The sequence below is a fragment of the Ursus americanus genome, chromosome 32, assembly GCF_024610735.1.
Source record: "Ursus americanus isolate L20-20 chromosome 32, mUrsAme1.1.p, whole genome shotgun sequence".
Classification (NCBI taxonomy): Eukaryota; Metazoa; Chordata; class Mammalia; order Carnivora; family Ursidae; genus Ursus; species Ursus americanus.
In genome coordinates this window covers 29,140,131-29,160,552 of record NC_142158.1, presented here as the reverse complement: position 1 = coordinate 29,160,552, position 20,422 = coordinate 29,140,131, and the positions used below count along the sequence as shown (strand labels likewise).

At 51.3% G+C, this 20,422-nt stretch overlaps 1 protein-coding gene across 1 annotated transcript; it reads left to right on the top strand.

Moving 5' to 3' along the window:
- Positions 1 to 5,786: 5,786 nt before the first annotated feature.
- UQCC2 (ubiquinol-cytochrome c reductase complex assembly factor 2) lies at positions 5,787 to 19,707 on the top strand. Its single transcript, XM_045795494.2, has 4 exons — positions 5,787 to 5,964; positions 15,581 to 15,655; positions 16,469 to 16,538; positions 19,527 to 19,707. Exons 1-4 carry the CDS (start codon positions 5,827 to 5,829, stop codon positions 19,652 to 19,654), a joined length of 411 nt encoding a protein of 136 aa, XP_045651450.2. The 5' UTR covers positions 5,787 to 5,826; the 3' UTR covers positions 19,655 to 19,707.
- Positions 19,708 to 20,422: the final 715 nt, after the last annotated feature.

The following is a 20,422-nucleotide window of genomic DNA, read 5'->3' as shown; positions in this document are numbered from 1 at the left end:
AAGAAACAATAAGTGTGAGGACCATGTCATTATCCTTAAGAACTTTATGACTTAAAGAGAAGGTGAAGACCCTCACGTGAAAATATCAGGGGTGCTTCAACAAGTCACGGGGGCCATTTGTGCAGCCATCCAGAGTGCCACCGAGGAGAGGAGAGGCAGTGAGGGCTCACTGTCACGTGGGACGATCATGGAGGTGGTGTCTCCGCTGTGCCTTGAAAGGGAGGCAAGTCTGAGAGGGGATCAAGAAGGCAGGTATCATGGACAAGCACAGCGACAGGAATCGAGCATTTTGCTCAGGGAACAGAGGGGTGAGGGCTGGCTGCCGGGGCTGATGTGAAGAGGCACCAGGAAAGATTAAGATGAAAATGGAGAAAGCCCAGCACTTGAGGGCTGTCAGGGGCCTGCACACCTTCCGCCTTAGTGCTCCCTCTTGTCTGCAAGCCTGGAAGGGCCTCCCAGGCAGCCTCTCCAACCCCAGACTGGGGAGCTCTCTTTTCTGAACTGAGAAACACACAGGTATTAGTCAGGGTGGGCTAACTGTTATAACAATCCCCAAACAACAGTAGCTTAACGTCACAATCAGGATTGGTCAGCAAAGAGCGAGCCTCCACTCCACACAGTCACCCAGGGACCTTCCATCTTGTGACTCCACCACCTTCAATCGACCACAAGGCCTAAAAGTTAGACAGCACCGAGAAGGCACACCCACATTCCAGAGGCAAGAACCAGCCGTGGGCCCTCCCCAGATGCCAGCAGGCTGAGATGTCGTTTAACTGTGTGCCTGGAAAAGGAAATGGGTTTGATGAGACCCTAGCCAGTCTCTATTATAACCTCCAAAACCCTCATGTCAAACTGATACCTGATTTAAGGAGGGAGAAGGAGAGACATAAAGAGCAAGTGGGGGCGTGGGGGGGAGCAGGGGCCTGCCAGTGCCAGGGCTGCGGGCTCTGACGCAGACCCTCCCCCCCCCCCCCCCCCGTCCCCGGCAGTGTCCTCAGACAGTGAGTGTGAGCCCAGAGTGCTGGCCGACTTGCTTCCCATCTCCCTACCTCAGCTGTCCCATCTGCCCCCCAGGAACTCTCACTTGGTCCTCAAGACAGGTGCTGTAGAGAGGCAACCCGCTCCCGACCTCCCCAGCAGGGAGGACAAGGACAGCCGGGGAGAGTCACCCAGCCCTGCCTCCTCCCTCTGGTGTTCCCGGTGCGATTGAAGAGGAAGCTGAAGAGCAGAATGTTATTACAGCTTTTCCATGACGCAATGTCATCAGGAAGCCCTGGGCCTCTGGGCAGCACCCTGGCAGGTCCCATCACCCTTCTCAGTTGCACGGAGCCTTGTAGCCCGTGCTGGAAAGGGCAGGAAGCGGTCTCATAAAACAAATGGCGAGGCAGGACCACTCATCAGCAGCTCTTCAAAATGATCTAAACTTCTGACTTTTGATTTAAATCTGCATCCACTGTGGCCAAAAACATAAAACAGAAGATGAGGGAAAGAACTAAAATGAAGGCGTGGGTGCCAAGAACTAGAGGGGAGGGAGGGAGGGAAAAGCAGCTCTGGGACAATACCAAGTTGAGCGCCAGCCAGGCGGGCTGACTTGCAGCCAGGTTGGGTCCTTTTCATTATGCATCGCTCAGAACTTCTCCCTTCTGTTACTAGGCTGCCCTGAAATGGGACAGGAGCTTCGAGAGCTAATCCAAGTATCAAATCCAGAAATCTACCTGCTCCTGACTTGCCCTTCACCTTTCTCCCTCAGACCTGAGGAAGAGGACTGTCTCACAGGGGCAGGCGCTGGGGTGCGGGGAATGGGTAGGCTAGGAGATCCGGGTCCAAACTCTGAGGTGATCTGCTCTCGTCAGATTCATTTAGTGAGAGATGACTCTCTGTCAGGGCCTGCTGTCAAATAGTGATTAGTGTTTTCCAGGGACCCAGAATGGTAGGGCCACTCCTGAAATGGGGGCCAGGAAAGGCCTCTCTGAGGTGACATGGATTAGAGCAAAGGGAGGGAGGCAGGGCCCAGGGGAGATGACAGATGTCTCCACAGAGCGGAAGGGCTTTGGGTACACTGGGCTGCGCTTTAGGACCCCATTAGCCTACCCCAGCATACCTTAAACACCTGTGAGTCTTGAAAAACAGCTCACCTCCAGAAAAAGGTCACAATCTACTACCAGCCTGCCCCTTCCTGCTCACCTATATGCAGGGGCATGAAGTGACTAACTTCTCCCTTGCAAGTCCAGACCCACTTTTTATGGTAACATATCTGGGTATGGCAGCCAATCACTTCCTCCGGTTGAATAAGTTGAAAGAAGAAAAATCAGGCAATCGTGCCCCACAATACAGCTAAGTATTTAATTTGTTTTTAATGTTTACATTATTAACACCAGCATTACAAAACGATATTTTTACTTTCAAGCGATTTAAATGTGCAATTCGGGGTCTCAATTACTGGGATCATTATAACTTGAAAAACTGAAGCAGTGCTCCCTCCCTCCTCTCCTCCCCCTATGGTGCCTGTTTCTATAAAGAGCCACCAGGACTCCACCGAGCACAGCTACCCGTTCCAAATGGATCAGGAGGTACAGCCCTGGTGGGGGTTTTCAAGGAGCCAGGGGAGCTTGCATTCAGTGTGGAATGAGTGACAGTCAGCAGGTGGGTGTTAAAATGGTCATCAATCCCCTAAGGACTGGCACTGCCAAGTCACATTCCAGGCAGTGCCTATTAATGTGTCCAGAATGGCGCTGGGTGACTGACAAGCCAATGGGCCCAGACTCTGGCTCCGGCCACCCACAGGCATGAGAAGGTGGGGGGCACAGGTAACATAAGACTGGAGAGGATCCTAGAGCCCCCTGGGAAACTATAATGCATCCCAGAAGACACCACGCATGCAGCTCCTGATAACACCGAAGGGGCATCCTGATGGAGGAGGGGAGAGTGTGGGCTCTGGAGTCAGAGTCCAGGTTCCGCCACTTACCAGCTAGGGACCCTGGCAAGCCCTCATCCTCTCTGTACCTGAGTCTCCACCTCTGTAAAATGGGGATAATAGCAGTACTTAGCTCTGAGAGCCATTATGAGCACTAAATGAGTCACTACTGTATAAGGCATTTAGAACAGTGCCTGACACAGAGCAAATAGTCAGTTAGGTGTTACTTTATCATTAGAATTCCCATTTTAAGATGAAGAACTGAAGCTCAGAGAGATTAAGTAACCCACCCAAGGTTGGCTGCTCTGAAGGCTTCTGCAGTCCCTCTGCCGGGAAGCCACTCTTGCCCCTTGTGTGACCCAGGTCTTTCTCATACACAGGCCTCCTCTAGACCACCCAGACCCACGCCTGCGCCAGCTGCTGTGGACCCAGCACCCTGCCTGGAATCTCTCCCTAGCACTTACTGTATCTGAAATTATCTTGTTCATTTACTAAACGACTTAATATATATAAAGCACTATTATTATCATTATCATATGTCTATTCGGTTGTTGTCTGTCTCCACCCACTTAAATGTAAAACCCACAGGACCAGGGCCCTTGCCGGTCCCATCCACCACTGGGAAGGAGCTCAGGGCTGCTTCATGGCTGTGTGACCTCTGCGGTCACACAGGGCCCTGCACTCCAAAGAGCCCCATACTTGGTTTAATGTTCTGCTGTTACCGTCCTAAAATTTCTTTTTTTTTTTTTTTTTTTTAAGATTTTATTTGAGAAAGAGAGAGTGCTTGAGTGAGCACGAGTCAGGGGGAGGGGCAGAAGGAGAAGGAGAAGGAGAAGCAGACTCTCCAATGACCAGGGAGTCCAACGTGGGGCATGATCCCAGGACGCCAAGATCATGACCTGAGCTGAAGGCAGATGCTTAACCCACCAACTGAGTCATCCAAGCACCCCTGTCTTGAAATTCTTAATATTTTAACAAGGAACTTTCTATTTTCACCTTTCACTGGGCCTCCACAAATTACATAGGTAGTCCTAAATGAATGAATGAATGAGCAAGCCCACATTCCAACCCAGGTCTGTAAGACTCCAAGGCCTCACTACTTAACCACCAAACCAAACAAGCCTCCAGTGGGGGTAAGAGAGGTGGTCAAGGCAATTTGAACCAGGGACAACCACAACCCACCTAGAAGACATTGTGCTGGGGAAAGGAGAGCCTTAGAAAGAGACACTGGTTTGAGTTCCCTGGATGTCTAGTTGTTCTTCTCAACCTCTCATTCCACTTGTGCCTCAAGTGGGGCGAAAACCATTTGCTGTCACCTCATGCTACTCTTCCTCTCACTGAAGACAGAGGGACCTCAGTCCCTGCATCCTAGGGACACTGTCAGCCAACCAGGTGCTCTTCAAAGCCACAGCTGTGGTCAGGCCTCAGGCAGAATGACAAGGCCCCTAGGCACCCAGCACAACCCTAGGCGCCTGGAACTTGACATTAAACAGATACAATCCTTGACCTTTAGACCTCATGGCAGCCATCAAAACTATGTGGCTATAAATATAGCTGATGTGGAGGATAGAGGTGGAAGGTACTGCTGGACTGGGAAAAGATGGGGGTGCCCCTGAAAACCTCATTTTCCACTCCTCCTGAGCTCTCCTAACCTCAGGTAGGCACTGCCTGAACTCATTTACCTCAAGTGTGCTCTGCACACCCCAGGTCCCCAGAAGTGCTCATTTAATAGGTCTTTACTCTTAAGGTCTTCAGAACAGTTCGAAGCTGATCCTTGTTAAAACCACCCACTGGTCTTTCCTCAGATTAAACCCCTCCCTCCTCTTCTGTCTCCCATTCCTGCCCCAGGCCTGGCTCTTGCTGCTCAGGAACCTTTCATTCCCACTCATCCAAATCCTAACTATCCTTCAAGGTCCAGCCCAAATGCCATCTCCTTCAGAAGCCATCTCTGATCTTTCTCCCCTTATTCCCCTGAACAGCTAGAAGTGGTATTTCTTTCTCCAAACTCTCCAGCATTCTCTAACACTTTGAACTTGTGTTCGGGTTGTGTATCCACTACTCAAGTCTACTCCTTGAAGGCAAGAGTCTCCTGGATTTACCTTTACAAAGTAGGCAGGTGAGAAGGAAGAGGTTTGGGGAAAGCTGAATGTTGTATGACCGTGAAGACAGAGACCGGCTCAGCAAAGCCAGGCTGAGGATTTCTTAAGGAAACTGGTGGGGGTATCTTGAAAAGAAAAATGATGACATCCCACATGATGCTGCAGCTGGAGATATATAAGAAAAGACCTGGTAAAACAAGTTTCCCAGGCTGAATCAACCCAGCTGACTTTGCTCAAGCTGGCAGATCTGTGCCTCCCAGGGACACGTGCCTGGTGTGGGGAGGGAAGCTCTGAAGGGATACTAACAGGGCCTGGGGAAGGACGAACAAGAGCTAAGGAGCAGTACCAACTGGTAGTGACAAGTACCGGGCCGTGAAAGGAGAGAAGGGGAGGCGAACAGCTTTCTCTAGTGCTATGGGATTAAGTTCATACACATCTTCATCGAATAACAACCTGTATTTACATGCAAATGTATTCGTTTATGCAAATTAGCAGAGGTCTCGGAGGAAGTTTGTTAGTCTGGAGCTTGTGCAGTCATTGAAAAATGAGAAGCAAACCTCTCCCTGGGGTACTCCGCATCTGACTGGCCCCTGGGAGCTGGGCCGTTACCAGGAGGAGGAACACTGAATTAGCTCCTCTCGCAGAGACAGGAGAGCAGCGCCCCTCTCCGGAGAGCGCCGGAGAGCCCGCGAACTCGCGCATGCTCATTCCACCCTCCCAGCCCTACTCCCCTGGAAGCCGGAGAGCCTAAGTGCGCAAGCGCCGCCTGTCGCGCCGACTCCTCCCTCAAGGGCGGGGAGAACGGGGCCCAAAATGGCGGCCAGCCGCTACCGGCGTTTCCTTAAGCTCTGTGAGGAATGGCCAGTGGACGAGACCAAACGGGGCCGGGACTTGGGCGCTTACCTGCGGCAGCGGGTAGCACAGGCCTTTCGGGAGGGAGAAAACACCCAGGTGACCGGACTGTGGGGTCCGCCTGTAGCGGGGTGGCGGTTGGGGCGAGGGGTGGAAAGGACGAGGCATGGGCGGGGCCGACGAGCGGGCGAGCAGTGGGGTCCACGCATGCGCGAGCCTTCCCTCCCTGGCCGCAGTGCGCGCGGACACTCCTGTACCACCACCCCCCCTCCGGGAACTGCAGAGAGCGACCACCCAGCCTTTTACCCAGTGCTCTCATCTGGCTGCACCTTGGAGTTACTGAAGAAGCTTTTTAAAAATCTAGATGTCAGGAACCATTCAGCCTTACTGAATCAGAACCTCTGGGGTTGGGGCTTTGGCCTCAGTATTTTGTAACTTCACCAGATGATTCTAGGTGCAGCCAGGGTTGAGGCGCACAGCAGTCGTAGATGGTAACAGTCGCAGGCTTGTAGTTTCCCTGACACAGTGCTATTACGCCGCAGTGTTGTGCAGTGACTGAGCTGAACCCCAAGGACCTCTGCAGGGCCCCAGCTAAGCCTTTGTGTGCTACCTGGGCCCCTGTAAGCCCTCGCAGCAGGTTTGGGACCTCAACCCTTGCCCCTGTGTGAGTAGTAGATCTACGTTCTTGCTCTCCTCCAGGTCGGTGCTAGGACGGCTCTGGGACTCATTCATACACAGCACATATTCATTGAGCACCCACCGTGTGCTGGGAACTGTGCTAGGTGCTGGGGAGACAGCAGTGAATTAGACAGACGGGGTCCTGTCCACCTGAAGTTGAAGTTTGCATTCTTGTCTGGGACACAGTAAGCAAGTAGACATATGTACGATAGTCCAGATCAGTCCTGTGCCAGATGTAAAATAGAATAGCATGATAGAAGGGTAATACGAGTTCTGATAGAGAAGGCCTGGCTCAGGAGGTGACACATAGATGAGACATAAGGGAAGAAGATGAGCTGACTGTATACTTGGTGGGAAGGGCATTCCAGGCAAAGGCCCTAGGCAGGAAACAGACTGGCGTGTTAGGGAACAGAAAGGAAGCCAGAGTGGTTGAAGGGGAATGAGTGAGATGGAGTTTGCCAAGAGTTGAGGTCAGAGGAGGACAAGAGCCAGGCCCAGTAGGGTCCTATAGGCTTTGGTTCGGAGTTGAATTTTATCATAAGGCCAGCGAGAAGCCACTGGGGAGGTTTGTGAAGACTGACATGACCTAATTTATTTGTTTTAAAAGATCATTCTGGTTGCATGTGGTGAATGGATTATAGGGGGCAAGGATAGAAACAAGGAGGCTGGAGAAAAGGCTACTCTGGCAAGAAGTAATGGTGATTTGGACGAGGGACGCAGCACAGGAGACGGAGTGGCTAGATGCAGGTTGCACTGTGAAGGTTGCTTCAATGGGACTTGCTAATATAGTGGATGTGACGTAAAGGGAAAAAGAGAAACCAGTGATAACACCTAGATTTTTTTGGCCTGAGCAACTGGGTGGGAGGAGGTGCCATTTACTGAGATGGGAAAGACTAGATGAGGAGCAGGTGGGGTGTGGGAAGAACATCTTGAGTTCAGTGTTAGACATGTTAAATTTGAGATGCCAAGTGGACTTACCTCCAAGTGGAAATGTCAAGTAGGCAGTGGGATATTTGAGCCTGGCGCTCAGGCAAGAGGTCAGAGATAGGAAATGGGATACATAAACACACAACCTGAAGAAATGACTTTTGCCAAACTTGGCCGCGACCTGTCAAAGCAGGAACATGTTTTTTTGCAACTTAGCCCAACAAAGAGCCAAGCCAGACCACCTCATGGAGCAAGAACATGCCCAGGGGCACCACTGAAACCAGATCCCAGACTGGGTGGAGGGCATGGATGAAGTGTCTGGCTCAGGGCTTGGGGGAAGTGGGGGGGGCACTCCACTGATGCACCTTTTACAGTGGTCTTCACTGGTCCAACGTATCAAGATCTCAAAGGCAAGAATTGTATCCAGTCCCAACTCTACAAACTCCTTAGACTTTTGTAGGGCTCTGTTCCCAACGTATTTGTAGTGTGAGCCTCCTAAGAATAGAGAGGATGCCATTTATTGTCTTCCCCCAGCGCCTAGCATAGTTCTTGGCACATAAAGGACAACCAGTAAATGTCTGGATGAATAGATTAAGTAAATGACCGGTTATGGGTCGAGACAAAAATCATTCGAACGCAGTCGCAGGTGTGGCAGAACTAGGTGGAGAAAAGTAGAGAAGAGTGAGAAGGACTATTTCTGTGTCCTGAGTGGTAAGAATTTGAGAGCCTGCTGTGTGGGGGGAACCTTAAGAACTCCAGAAGAGGGACATAGCCTGGTCCGTACCGTCAAGAAACTTAACAGTCGGGTAGATGTGCAATTTACTCTACTGAAATTCAGGTGGTGAAAGCAGCCAGCAGGGAGGCTGACAGAGGCTGGAGCCTTGGGGAGGTGAGAGAGTGTGATGTTCGCCTACTTGACTTAGTAGTGTAAGAGGACCGAGGAAAGGAGGGTAGAGCTTTCTCCTTTGGAGTTGTCATCCTTTGTCATCACCTGGGGAGATAGTTCTAATCAGTTGAAGGCCCACACAGATTTGAGTCATGGTTTTAGATGCAAGTCATGGCTCTGTTGATGGTTCTGGAGCTGCTGATGAATGCATCCCTGGTAGAGTGAACCAGTATTTCATGGTGGCAGCAAGCACATTACTCAGGACCACTGTCATGGTACCTCATCCTGATGGCACCTGAGAATGCTGCTGGGCTTAGTAAATCTTGGTGATAATTTTTAGAGGGAGCAGCCCCTTGCCAGAATCGAGAGCAGCACTGTGAGTCACTCCCACTGACACCCCGGAACATTTATAAACCTTGAGAAAGAAAGGTGGTTCTGGTAGACTCTTCATTAAGCTGGCAGCCGGCAGCAAGCATTAGACCCAGTTGGCTGATGGGTGGGGAGCTCTCCCTTGGTTACGCCAGTTGCCAGAAAGATCGGACTAGACAGGGAGGCAGCTCTGCTCCACAGCCTCCTTGTTCTTGTAGTGGAGAGAGGCAGGCAGTCCTCTCAGCCTCTTGGCTTCCTGCCCCTTAACAATAACACTGAACATATGCCAGGCACTCGTTTGCATGCATATTCTCACTGAATTTAATCAGTGCAGCTGGGGAAAGTGGCCATCACTTATTCCCATTTTACAGACAAGGCAGAAACGTAAAACAACTTACTCAGGATCCCCTGGGAGTCAGTGGCCAGGCAAGTAAGCAGCTGTCCTGGTCCTGATCTGGCGTTGCCTCCTTGGTGCCTCATCTCTCCTCAGCTGCCATTTCTCCCACGTTCTTTCTTGCTAAAAAGGTCTCTTGTTCCATGAACATCAAGCCACCCTTTTCTCTCATGCCCTGCTCCAACCTTTTTGAACCAATGACAGTTTTGCCAAAGAAGTAAATGTCTCCCTGTGTTTAGCCACCTGCTTTTCTTTGCCCCAGCCATGACCCCCCTCATACAGATTGGAAGAAAGATGACCCTCAGGTGGGGTACCAGTGCAGAAGGGCCAGACTCACTAGAAAGCGAGTCAGTCATTCAGACTTGAACGCAGAGTACAGAAACCTCTGCCTCCACTAATTCCCCTTGAGATTGCCCTTTGGGGAGTCTCACGGTCCACCCCGAACCCCCCAAGAGGGAGGTGATGGTGGGAAGCAGGAACACACTTAACACCTCTTACACCCTCTGTCCTTTTGTGCAGTTTTTTGAAAGTTAATGGTTATGGGTTTTGCCCCCTCTGAATACAGTTTCTTCAAGAAAACACATCCCCTGCAGCACCAAGAGCTTCATAAAAGAATCACAATGTGGGAGAAGGTGGCAAAACAACTCTCCATTGTTGACTTAAGTACAGGGAAAGGGGCCAGTCCTTCTAATGAGTTCTTTAGGTGCACGGAGCGGCTTCCTGAAAGATCCCTGACTGCACACCAGCACCCACAAACCTAGCACAGGGCACAGCTCTGAGGAACAGCCTGGAAGCGCGGCCACCCAGGAAGGGGCTCACCCACCAGTGAGTTCTTGCATTATGCCCGGGTTTAAATCACATCAGCCTCGTTTGAAAAAAGTTGAACTGTGTCTTGGGTTTGCAGTAACGTAAATGCTATTCGCAGTTCTCAGGGGAGAATGCGAAGGTTGCATATGACTCTCTTGTCTCGGTCACCCGGCGGAGCCCTGGTCTTCGGCTTCCTCGGTGTGGCCACCGCTGCCTGGCCTGGGCCGGCCGCGGGGACGCCCCCTCAGCGTGCCCCCCCCCAGGTGCGGGCCCCCAGAAGGCCAGTTTCTGAGGCATGGCCTGAGGACAGTTACGCTATTTTTAGCTCTAATACTGAACCCACTGCACAGCAGGAGTTGTGAGGAGAATCATCTCTGGGAGGGAATGCGGACAGCGCCATCTTTTTTCTCCTCTCCAGTTGCAGGCGGAGCTAAAGTGAGTTAAGGTAGCGTGGAGACCACGAGATGGCAGCCTTCTGCGCGTGGTTAGAGATCTAGGTGCTCATCCTCCTAGAGGGGTAAATTATTGACCACTTTCAGTGGGTCTCCGCTTTCCTCGGAGCGCTCTGGGTCTGCCCGTTGCCTCCTGGCTGAGTGGCAGGCAGGTGTGTGAGGCCTTCACTGTCCCCCGAGCCTTGGTGCCAGCCTGTGTTTTGCCTCTCGCCACACCCCAGCACGTGCCCTGGCCTCTCATTGCCTCCCCCATTGGCCGCAACGCAAGTGCTTCTTAACCTTCGAGAATCTAGTGCACTGTGGACACCACCCGTCAGACACACAAGGCTTGCCAAGAGTTGCTGCCTTCCCAGCACGCCTTGGCTCAGCTTAAGAAAGACCCCGCTTTGCCTAAAATGTCCTTGTCCCCTGCTTTTTCTTGCGTCCTCCCAGCCACTCCTCATCCCCGTTTACCCACGCCCAGCTCCAGCCTTGCCGCTGCGCTCCTCAGTGCGGGCCTTGGCTCCCCCTCACTCCGGGAACTGTCACTGCACTGAAACTCAAGACCCCTGCGACACCTGCCTGTCAGCCCGGCCTGGTGACCCGCTCCCAGCCCTGATTTCCTGTAACTCTAGCGCTCGGTTCCACGCTGCCCCAGGCCCATGTTTGATTTTTAATGCGTACCTGTCTTGTCTCCTCGGCTTGACTGCCAACTTCTCCGAGGCCGAGGCTGGGTTTTATGTCCCCTCGCAGGCCCCTAGCAGAGCACTCTGCATAGTAGGTGCTCAAGAAATAGATTTGCAGTAGAATTGAAGGGAACAGGCTCCCGTAACGGAATGAACTCATTTCAGAAGTTCATTACCAAGCCATGAAAACCTTTTTTCATAGATCCTTCTGGACCGAATCCAGCTCTACCTTAATTAGCAAAGCAGTTTGCAACACCCTTTCCCAAAAGTGCTTATGCGTCCCTTTGTGTGACTAGAATCAGGGCGCTGTGTGTACCAGTTGCAGTCACCACCCAAAATTCAATTTTGAAAATCGAAATCAGTGCCTGCGGCACTGATTTCGATTTGTATGTATAAAAGTTTAATATGGTAAAGAGAAATTTACTGACGACTGAGCAGGGGAAATGCAAAAGGAGCAAAAATAGAGCCATAAAGGACACTATGTCAGTTGAACATCTATTTTATTCACATTTAGGGAGCAGAGCTGAATTTTTCATAATGTCCCACTGCTGCCTTTTTCAAACCCAGAGCTACTATTAGTCCTAAAATGTCCGTAATCTCATTAGGTGTGAATGCAAAATCAGGTAATTTAAAGCTTGTGTGTAAGAATATTTCTAAAAGTGCACAGTACATTTCTTCAGGAAAACGGTATATTTCCAAATTCAGAAACATTTGTACTGGAGTCTGTGAATAAAGTGTAGGATGTAGGAGTGTGGCAAGGCTTCTGGAATCAGACAGATACTTCTATCGATAATCCTTTTAAATGGTAACCCAATGAGCTTGGGTTGGTTGTGCCCGGTACCTGGAATTGGCCGTGGCTGCTTTTGCTCTCGGGCACTCACAACTGGCTAGAAGTTGGCCTGTCTGCTTTCATCTCCTCCTCCGAGCTGCTCTTACAGCCTCGTACACACCTTCTGGCCTCAAACGAGAAGTTGGGTGACCAGTTCATTTTTTGGTGATTGGTTCTTATTAGGTGTTTGGTTCCTTCTTGGATTGTTAATGGAGTCCCGGGCATTATATAAAATATCTAGGAGGCTGTGTCGTTAATACCGAAGGAATTTTAAGAGGTTGAGGGAGCTCAGATCATCCCCTTGCTTTTTGCATTCAGACCCTATGCCCTTTGCCCTCCCAGGAGCAGCGCTCTGCAAGGGTGACCCCGGCCTCCCTCTGTGCCCCTCCTCTGCCCTGCTGCCCCTGCAGAGACAGGAAAAGACAGGAAGGAAGAGGACAGCTGCTCATCGCCTCAAGGGTGTAGTAGGAGTAGCTGAGTAGCCCCGTGGCAAATTCTCACCATTAGAGAAGCAGGAGGAGAACTTGCACGGGCAAGATTTCCAAGGGCGAGGACCACGTTAGATTGGGGGTTTGATCGGGAAGCGCTGTGTTGGTGGCCTGACAGCAGTGATGGAAGCCCAGGAGAGCTGTGAGGAGGGCAAGTCGCAGGTGTGAATAAAGGCTCGGGTGGGAAGGTGGTCGGATGGTGATAGGAGGGGAGGGTCCAGATGAGCAGCCATCAGGCAAAGAAGAGGTGCCACAGGTGACAGCTCACCGGGCAGAGACCCAGGGTCGGTGTTTGATCCCCATCGAACTGACGTGGGGGTGCCTGGTGGCCGCTGGGAGCCAACAGCGTCTGCGCCGGTGGCGTGGTCGGGTGGGGCAATCTTCCATGCCTTCATTACTCCATCCCTGCCCACAGCCCCGCGGTCACACGGGCAACACTGATCTGCTGAGAATGCCCTCAGTGCCTCTCCCCCGGGCATGTGCTTTAGCTGGCCCTGTGCGCAGAGAGCCCCCCCTTCTTCTGATAGCCGCTGCTCATCCTGAGCCATGGCCCTCCGGCCGGCTGGTCGATCTCCCCTGGCAGGGTCCACCGCAGCCCTCATTGCACTGTCACCAGGATTACCTGTCTCAGGGTAGTTGGTGAGGTGGAGGCCGGCGTTTCCTGCTACAGCCGTTCACTACCAATAATATTAAGAAAAGCTAATCACTCACATTGATCAGTGTTCCAGGCCCCAACTTCAGAGCAATCCAGGCATTACCTCATTTTCCCTCGCAGCACCCTCAGAAATAGGGACTATTATTATCTTTTCTTTTAAAAGAAAGGTTAAGTTGGCGGGTATGCTTCAGAAATGTCAGTGCTTGAAAGACAAAGGCCGGGGAACTGTCCCAGCTGAAAGGAGAGGGCTACACGACACATAAATGCCGTAGGTGATCCTGGGCCAAAAGGATTTTTTTTTTTTTTTACGTAAGGATTATAACCGAGACAATTGACAGAATTGGAATACGGATGATGAACTAGATGAAAGTGTTGCATCAATGTCAGGTGTCCTGAATTTGATCACTGACCCGTCGTTACATAAGAGAATGCCCTTGTTCTCGGGAGACAGACTGAAACATTACGGCATGAAGGAGCCTCACGCTCCAGCTTACTCTCAAATGGATCAGAAAGAAAACGTGTATATATAGAGAGGGTGATAAAGCGAATGTGGCAGTGTTTTTCTGAAGTGTGGGGGACGGGGAGATCGCATGATTTGCCCAGCATCCCGTTTCTGATAAGTGAAGGAGCCAAGATTCCGAGGCAGGCGGTGTGACTCCACTGCTCTCCACAGCCACGGAGACCTGCTCCTACACAGGGCCGTGCACGCTGCAGGTTCTTGGCATGTGATTTTTTTTAAAAAGATTTTACTTATTTGAGAGAGAGAGAGAGCAAGAACAAGTAGGGGGAGGGACAGAGGGAGAGGAAGAAGCAGGCTCCCCACTAAGCAAGGAGCGTGATGCGGGGATTGAACCCAGGACCCCGGGATCACAGCCTGAGCCGAAGGCAGCCGCTTCACTGACTGAGCCACCCCGGCGCCCCTCGGTGCATGACTTTTAAATTCGTAAGTGAACCCGTCCACACAAGAATGAAGATCGCAAGCAAAAGATGAAACACGCGATTTTCTTTTGATAATCGCCATAATATTTAAAACTTGGTGCTGGCATTATTCTCTGTTTCCTTTTGTGTCTCATACCCTCTGTCCTCCTACCTTCCGTGCTAGCTCGTGGTTGTGTGTGCCCCGCTGAAGCCATAATGTTCGAAATGCTTTCCTCCGAAGTGTGTGTTGCAGAATTCGGTTCCAGCTGGATTCCCCCCGCCCCCTTCCTGCTCTTATATTTTTCCATCCCTTCTTTCTGTTCATCCAAGTAATGCCTTTGATTATTACTCAGCGGACACGGGCTACCTCCTCAGCCCAGAACCCTCTCTCTTCTGATGTGGCTTCCTGGGCACTCTCGTGATGAGTGGCCCGAACCCAGGGACAGATCAAGTAAAACTACACGACGGATCATCTTTTTTTGTTGGCTGTGAAGTGGGGACCTCATTTGACACGCGCACAGAGGCAGAAGCAGAGCTGCCTTATTAAAACACTTAACGACTGATTTATTTATGCTTTGCCTTCTTCGAGAAAGGATTTAAGTTGGAAAAATTCTTCATTTGAATTCTGGGGAAAAACATAAAAGAGAAAGGTTTTTTTCTGGGGAGCTTTCAGAATTCCTGGCAGAATCGCACAACGGTCCATAGATAAATCTTAGCAAGGGCAGAAGGAAGGGATGACTAAAGAGAGGGCTGAACGGGGACGACCCACCTCGCATCTGTGCGTGTCTGTCTTTCCCGTAGTTTCCAGCAAGGGCACCAGGGTATGTCTTGATTTCCCCCCTTCTCTTCGCAAGTCCTCCGTGTTGGGGCCCTCTCCTTTCTGGCAGGACCTAATTGGACTCTCCCTCTGGATTCTCCTCAGTTCAACCAACTACTGCCTTCTTGTTTCTTTCCTTGTAAAATTGTAACGGCTCACCACAGGTGAAAGCTCGGATGATTTTTTTTTTTTTTGCCTTTCATAAAAGAGTATTTAATACATTTCATATGGAAGGTTTGAGTCAAAAAGCTCTTGCTTTTTTCACCTGCCCAGGCTCTTCCCCTGCATATTCAGGCCCTCGGCCAGACTGATGGGACCTGAAACGTAGATAGCATCCGTGCCTCCTCCTGCTCACACATGCCTCCACTGGGAAGGCCTCTCCGTGCTCCCTTCTGCTCCCCAACCCCTGCGCATCTTTCAGAACCTGGCGCTGCCTGCCGTCTCCCTTGCTGTACGCTGAGCATGTGCCTCCCCCCCCCCCCGTTTCTGACCGCCCACACCGCCGGGAGGCTCACCTTTCAGATGCTGTATTTTCATTGGGGTGGCCCGCGCTGCAGCTGGTGCGGTGATCCACAGGTCACATGCCCAACAGATGTTTGCCCGTGGATCGATGGAGTTTTTCTGCAGGTTGGGGAGTTGATGAGGTGGATTCTCATGATGAGGCGATTTCTAATAACTTTCTAATAACTGGAGCTGGAGGCCAAGTTTGCGTCCCACGGAGTGGGGAAGCTAGTGCTAAGTTGCTAGGCTGCCTCGTGCCTTGCGTAAGTGGGGTCCTTCCTGGAGCCGGCTTGTTTGCTTACTTCCTTGGGGGGTTCTTTGTTTTTCAGATTGCAGAGCCTGAGGCCTGTGATCAGATGTATGAGAGCTTAGCACGACTCCATTCAAACTATTACAAACACAAGGTGAGTGGGCCAGTCCTTTTTATATCCCCAGCCCTTGGACTGGAAGTGACCAATGAGAGAGAGTGAAACTCTGATTATACAGTGCTTTGTAAAGAATTGCGGTTTTGCTACTCTCAAATGTAACCAGTAATTTCAACCAAGCCAACAAAGGCGCCTGGTAGAGGCTTTTAGGTCACCTAAATAAAAGCTATTTCTAATTCTGAATAAGAGCCATGTGTTTTATAGACCAGTGTGTGCTTAGGGTGTATCTGACAACTGTTGGGCCTTACGTGTATTTTCCCATCTACTCTGACGGAGCTGGCATTTCCCCCACACTCTGGTGATAAAGATGGGTGCCTTGGGAAAGTCCAGTCAGACAGGCCCTGGCGTGATTACTGTCAAATTCCTTTGAGTGTGCTTCTCCCCAAGCTTGAACAATGTGTTCAGTAACTCCAGAGATACACACAGCCAAATGCCTGGCTTACAGGGAAAAGGGATTTCTTCTAAATCCTCTCAGCTCAGAGTGGGGTCCATGACAGCCGTGTAGGCATCCCCTGGGAGCTGGTTTGAAATGCAGAATCGGGCCACACCCAGACCTCCTGAATCACACAGCCTACTTTTCCGGAGGATTCTTGGGTCTCGTCAAGGGAAGCCAAGTATTTGACCTCTAGGTGGCGCTGCTCTTCTAGCTGGGCCTCTGGCTTGCAGTGGGCTGAACTGTGCGGTGAACTGTGCGGGGAGAGCAAGGCTTCTCCAGGATCATCAGGTCTCAGATTGTACTGCAGAACTAATCTCTCCCCCACCCTCTCTGTCCTCTTTGTCCCATGTGACCAGTACCCTCGCCCCAGAGACACGAGCTTCAGTGGCCTGTCCGTGGAAGAGTACAAGCTGATCCTGTCCACAGGTATTGACAGCCCAGCTGCCCTTTCTGGTCGGTTTGCAAATGATGCTTTGAGTTCGAGCAGCCAAGGGGAATTGTCTAATAAGATCACTCCGCTTGATGGAAAGTCTTGTGGAATAGCCCAGAGGAAATTCTGAAGCCTCGGGGCTCATGCTTTTTGGCCATAGAATATGGAGAAGGTCAAAGGCATTATTTAAAAAAAGAAAATCCATCTTTAGAGCTTTTAAATTCAAGGCTGGGCAGCAGGGAACAGGGGAATACGTATTTGCCAAATGGAAGTAGTTGAAATCAGGATGGAAGGAAAATAATTTTATTTTTATGGTCCTAAGGGGGCTTTATAAACAATGAGGGTTTTAATTAAAACAAAAAGCCATTCAATAAGCGTGTATGGGGATATCCGTCGGAGAGTTATCTGACCCAGGGGACGTGGTTTGTGGGTTAGATATGGGTTTAACTAGGTACGTTTGGGAGTTGTCGACAGACCTCAATTAACAGGAAAGGAAATACCCTGCCTAGCTGTCCCCTCCTTACTTCCCCATCTCCATTGTCACCAAAGGGGGAGTTGGGGGTAGTGGCAAGGGGAGCCTGGGTTGAAGTAGGCAGGTTCTGGAAAATTACTATTTTTATTGCCAAGGATACCATATATAAAAATAGGCTAACCTTTTCTGCAAGGGCATGGCCCTGAAACATTCACCTTCTGGTACTCTAGAAATTTCTCTTTCCTATTCCTCTGGCAGCCTTTCAGCAGCTAAGTTTTGGGGATTTGGCCTTCCAGAGAACTCTTGCCTTCTGAACAGATTAAAACCTGGCAGTGTCACCTGCTATTGTATGTCAACCCTGATCCTATTTTTGTTACAGTACTCTGGAAAACTGGGGTAAAGGTGTTTCGGCCAGGCAGAATTAATTTATCAACAGTTTTTAAAAATATGTACATAAACGTATTCCCGTCCCTGGATGCATGCAGTTACCAACATTGATGCACCGTGTCACTCTGAGGGCCCCAGAGGGTTTGAACAAAGTTTGAACTGGAAATTAGAATGGAAATAAGTTCCAGAGGCCCAGCCTCCATCCTCCTTGTTAGTCCCTGGACACCTCTGCGATTGGGTGGGGGGGCAACAGACTGCAGCAAAGGACGGGGAGTTGGAAGACTCCCCATCAATGGCTTGTGGCTTTACCTTGTTCTGGCCAGGAGTTCAGCTCTGGGAAATTTGCTGATAATTTGTTTTCACGAGAACCCGCATATTTTTGTTGCGACTCTGTGGCACAAGCTTCCTGATTGTTTCCTCTGACAAGGCAAGAATACACACCTTACAGTGTTTGAGGGCCTGGCGAGTCTGAAATGTGGCCAAGGTCTGGGGCCCAAGGGTGTCCCCCCGGGGCTTGGGGTCATGGGAGACTCTGAAACAGAGGCCTCATGGCTTGCAAGTGGACAAGAACCCCTCAGCATCCCACTTTGTGCCCACAAGAAAACCTAGACTTCTGGAAAGTTTTCAGGGTGGGATGTTGGGCTCATGGCTGAGGTACAGTGTATGTCCTCATTTAGTCCAGAGCCCACTGACGATAAATGTAAGTTACTTTTTTGTTCAGGAAGGTTCTTCTTTTTTCTCTAGAAGTTTTGTTAACCAAGGAAAATCTAGGCTATGAAATTTAAACAATACTATGTGAAAATCTAAATTTAAAATACAGTTAAAATTAGGCAGCATAGGGGCGCCTGGGTGGCACAGCAGTTGAGCGAATGCCTTCGGCTCAGGGCGTGGTCCCAGCGTTATGGGATCGAGCCCCACATCAGGCTCCTCCGCTATGAGCCTGCTTCTTCCTCTCCCACTCCCCCTGCTTGTGTTCCCTCTCTCGCTGGCTGTCTCTATCTCTGTTGAATAAATAAATAAAATCTTTAATAAAAAAAAAATTAGGCAGCATAGAACTTTAGCCCTGGAGAGCCTTTAGACCGGTGGTTCTCCACGGGGTGGGGGGAGGGGGGAACCTGCCACGTTGCCGTGTGACCACGTCTGGAGACATTTTTAGATGTCCCAGCTAGGGGCCGGGCGGGGGGCTGCTACTGACATCTAGTGGGTAGAGGCCAAGTTGCTGCTAGACACCCTCCAGTGAGCAGGTCAGCCCCGCAACGAGGCTTTCTCTGGCCCACCATGTCAGTCGTGCCAAGACTGAGGAAGCTGGGTTTGGTTCCTGCGGGGTGTGGGTGTGTTTGTGCGTGTGTGTTCTTAAACAAGGGCCCCACTAGCTCTCACCAGCCAGCCCCCTACTGCCTTCAGAGCTATGAAGATGGCCAGCTTTTCTCGAGTGCAGGCCGGGCGCCAAGCAAATTCTTCTGTTTCCTTTAGTCCGCGACTTTGGAGGCAGGTGTTGCGCTCTCCACCTACAGACGAGGAACCTGAGGCTGACAGGGCTAAATCATTTGTTTCCCAGTGAGGAAATGATCAGTGGGGTCCACCTGCCCCCACCCCTCGCTCAAGCCCACAGCATGTGGCGGGCCCACACTGCCTGGCTCCACATCCCAGCTCCAGCGCTTCCAAGCTGTGTGACCTGAGCAAGTTACCTCGCCTCCCTCTGCCTCAGTTTCCACATCTGAGAAGTGGAGACGGCAAGGTCTGTGTGGCGCAGGCCCAGCTTTGAGAGAAAGCCTCTGGGCCTTTGGGCCCAAGGGATGTGTCGCTGACATGGCAGGGCCATTTCTTTGCTGGTCCTGTGGAACCGGGCAGCGGGGGCCCAGCTTAGATGTGGGCGGAGACCGCCGTAAGGCACGGGGTGCTTCACATGGGGCCTGCTACAAAGGTGCTCCATCCACACGAGCGGTTATTTTTCTGTGAGCCCATCTGATTTGCTTATCAGAAGTTGGGGCCATGCTTCCCTCTCTCAGGACCACACTGTATAAATCAAGGTGTGCTCGGATGGCAAAAGCCTGTGGGGCCAATTTATATAATCAATTTGTTGACTTCGGTCTATTTATTTATTTATTGTCTTCCCCTCTTGCAGACACCTTGGAAGAGTTTAAGGAAGTGAATAAAGGCATGTGGAAGAAACTGCAGGAGAAGTTTGCCCCCAGGAATCCCGAGGAGAAGCAGAAGGCCTGGGCTCGGTCCTTATCTCGCCCGCGCACCTAAGTGTGGAGTCTTGTACGTTGCCATCATAAATAAAACTACCCTGATTTCCCCCATCCTCACGGTTTGGGAATCTCCTCCAGCTTTCACAAAAAGGAAGCCCTTGCTGCTCTGAAGAAAGCTTCTGCCTGAGAAGGGATGCCATCGAGCGTCCACCCCGCCCGCCGGTCAGGGTAGGGAAGTCTCCAGAGGAGAGGAAATGCAGGTCTGCCGTCTGGGCCTGAGAAGGGAAGGTGGCGGGGCCTCTGGGCAAGGTGCTTCCTGCGCAGCCACAGGAGCCCCACCTGCCAGCGGGGGTCTGCTGGCTCCTGGCAAGACTCTCAGGCTCCCTTTTGTTGCCGGAGCTCCTGGGGGAGAGCCAAAAACAGCGGTAAATATTGAAGGCATCCTGTTGCAACCAGAAAGCAGCAGGAGGTGGTGGGGCGGAGAGATGAGAAGAGCCTGCTTGGCCCTCATTCGCACTGACTCAGAAGGACGGAGCCACGTCCTCTGCCCTTGACCTTGCAGAAAGCCCACGTTCCAGGTTAGCTTAAGGGCCAGAGTAGAGCTACGGACGGCCTTGGCCGGGCGGGGACTCGGGTTGCGGTCGGCTTTAGCACTCTGGGAGGGTTGTGTGGGAGGTCACTGGACGAAAGCCCCCGGCCAGGGCCACACACAGGGTCACCTTATTATTTCACGGAACCTTAGCTCTTTCGTAAATGTTCATGTCCCCCACTTGAGCTTGCTTCTGTCAAGCACAGAGCCGAGAGAAGGGGTCGGGCAGGGCTGACG

Coding starts and splice junctions, on each gene's coding strand:
- UQCC2 (XM_045795494.2), top strand. CDS start 5,827: ATGGCGGCCAGCCGCTACCGGCGTTTCCTTAAGCTCTGTGAGGAATGG. Junction 5,965..15,580: donor GGGAGGGAGAAAACACCCAG/GTGACCGGACTG, acceptor TTTGTTTTTCAG/ATTGCAGAGCCTGAGGCCTG. Junction 15,656..16,468: donor CAAACTATTACAAACACAAG/GTGAGTGGGCCA, acceptor CCATGTGACCAG/TACCCTCGCCCCAGAGACAC.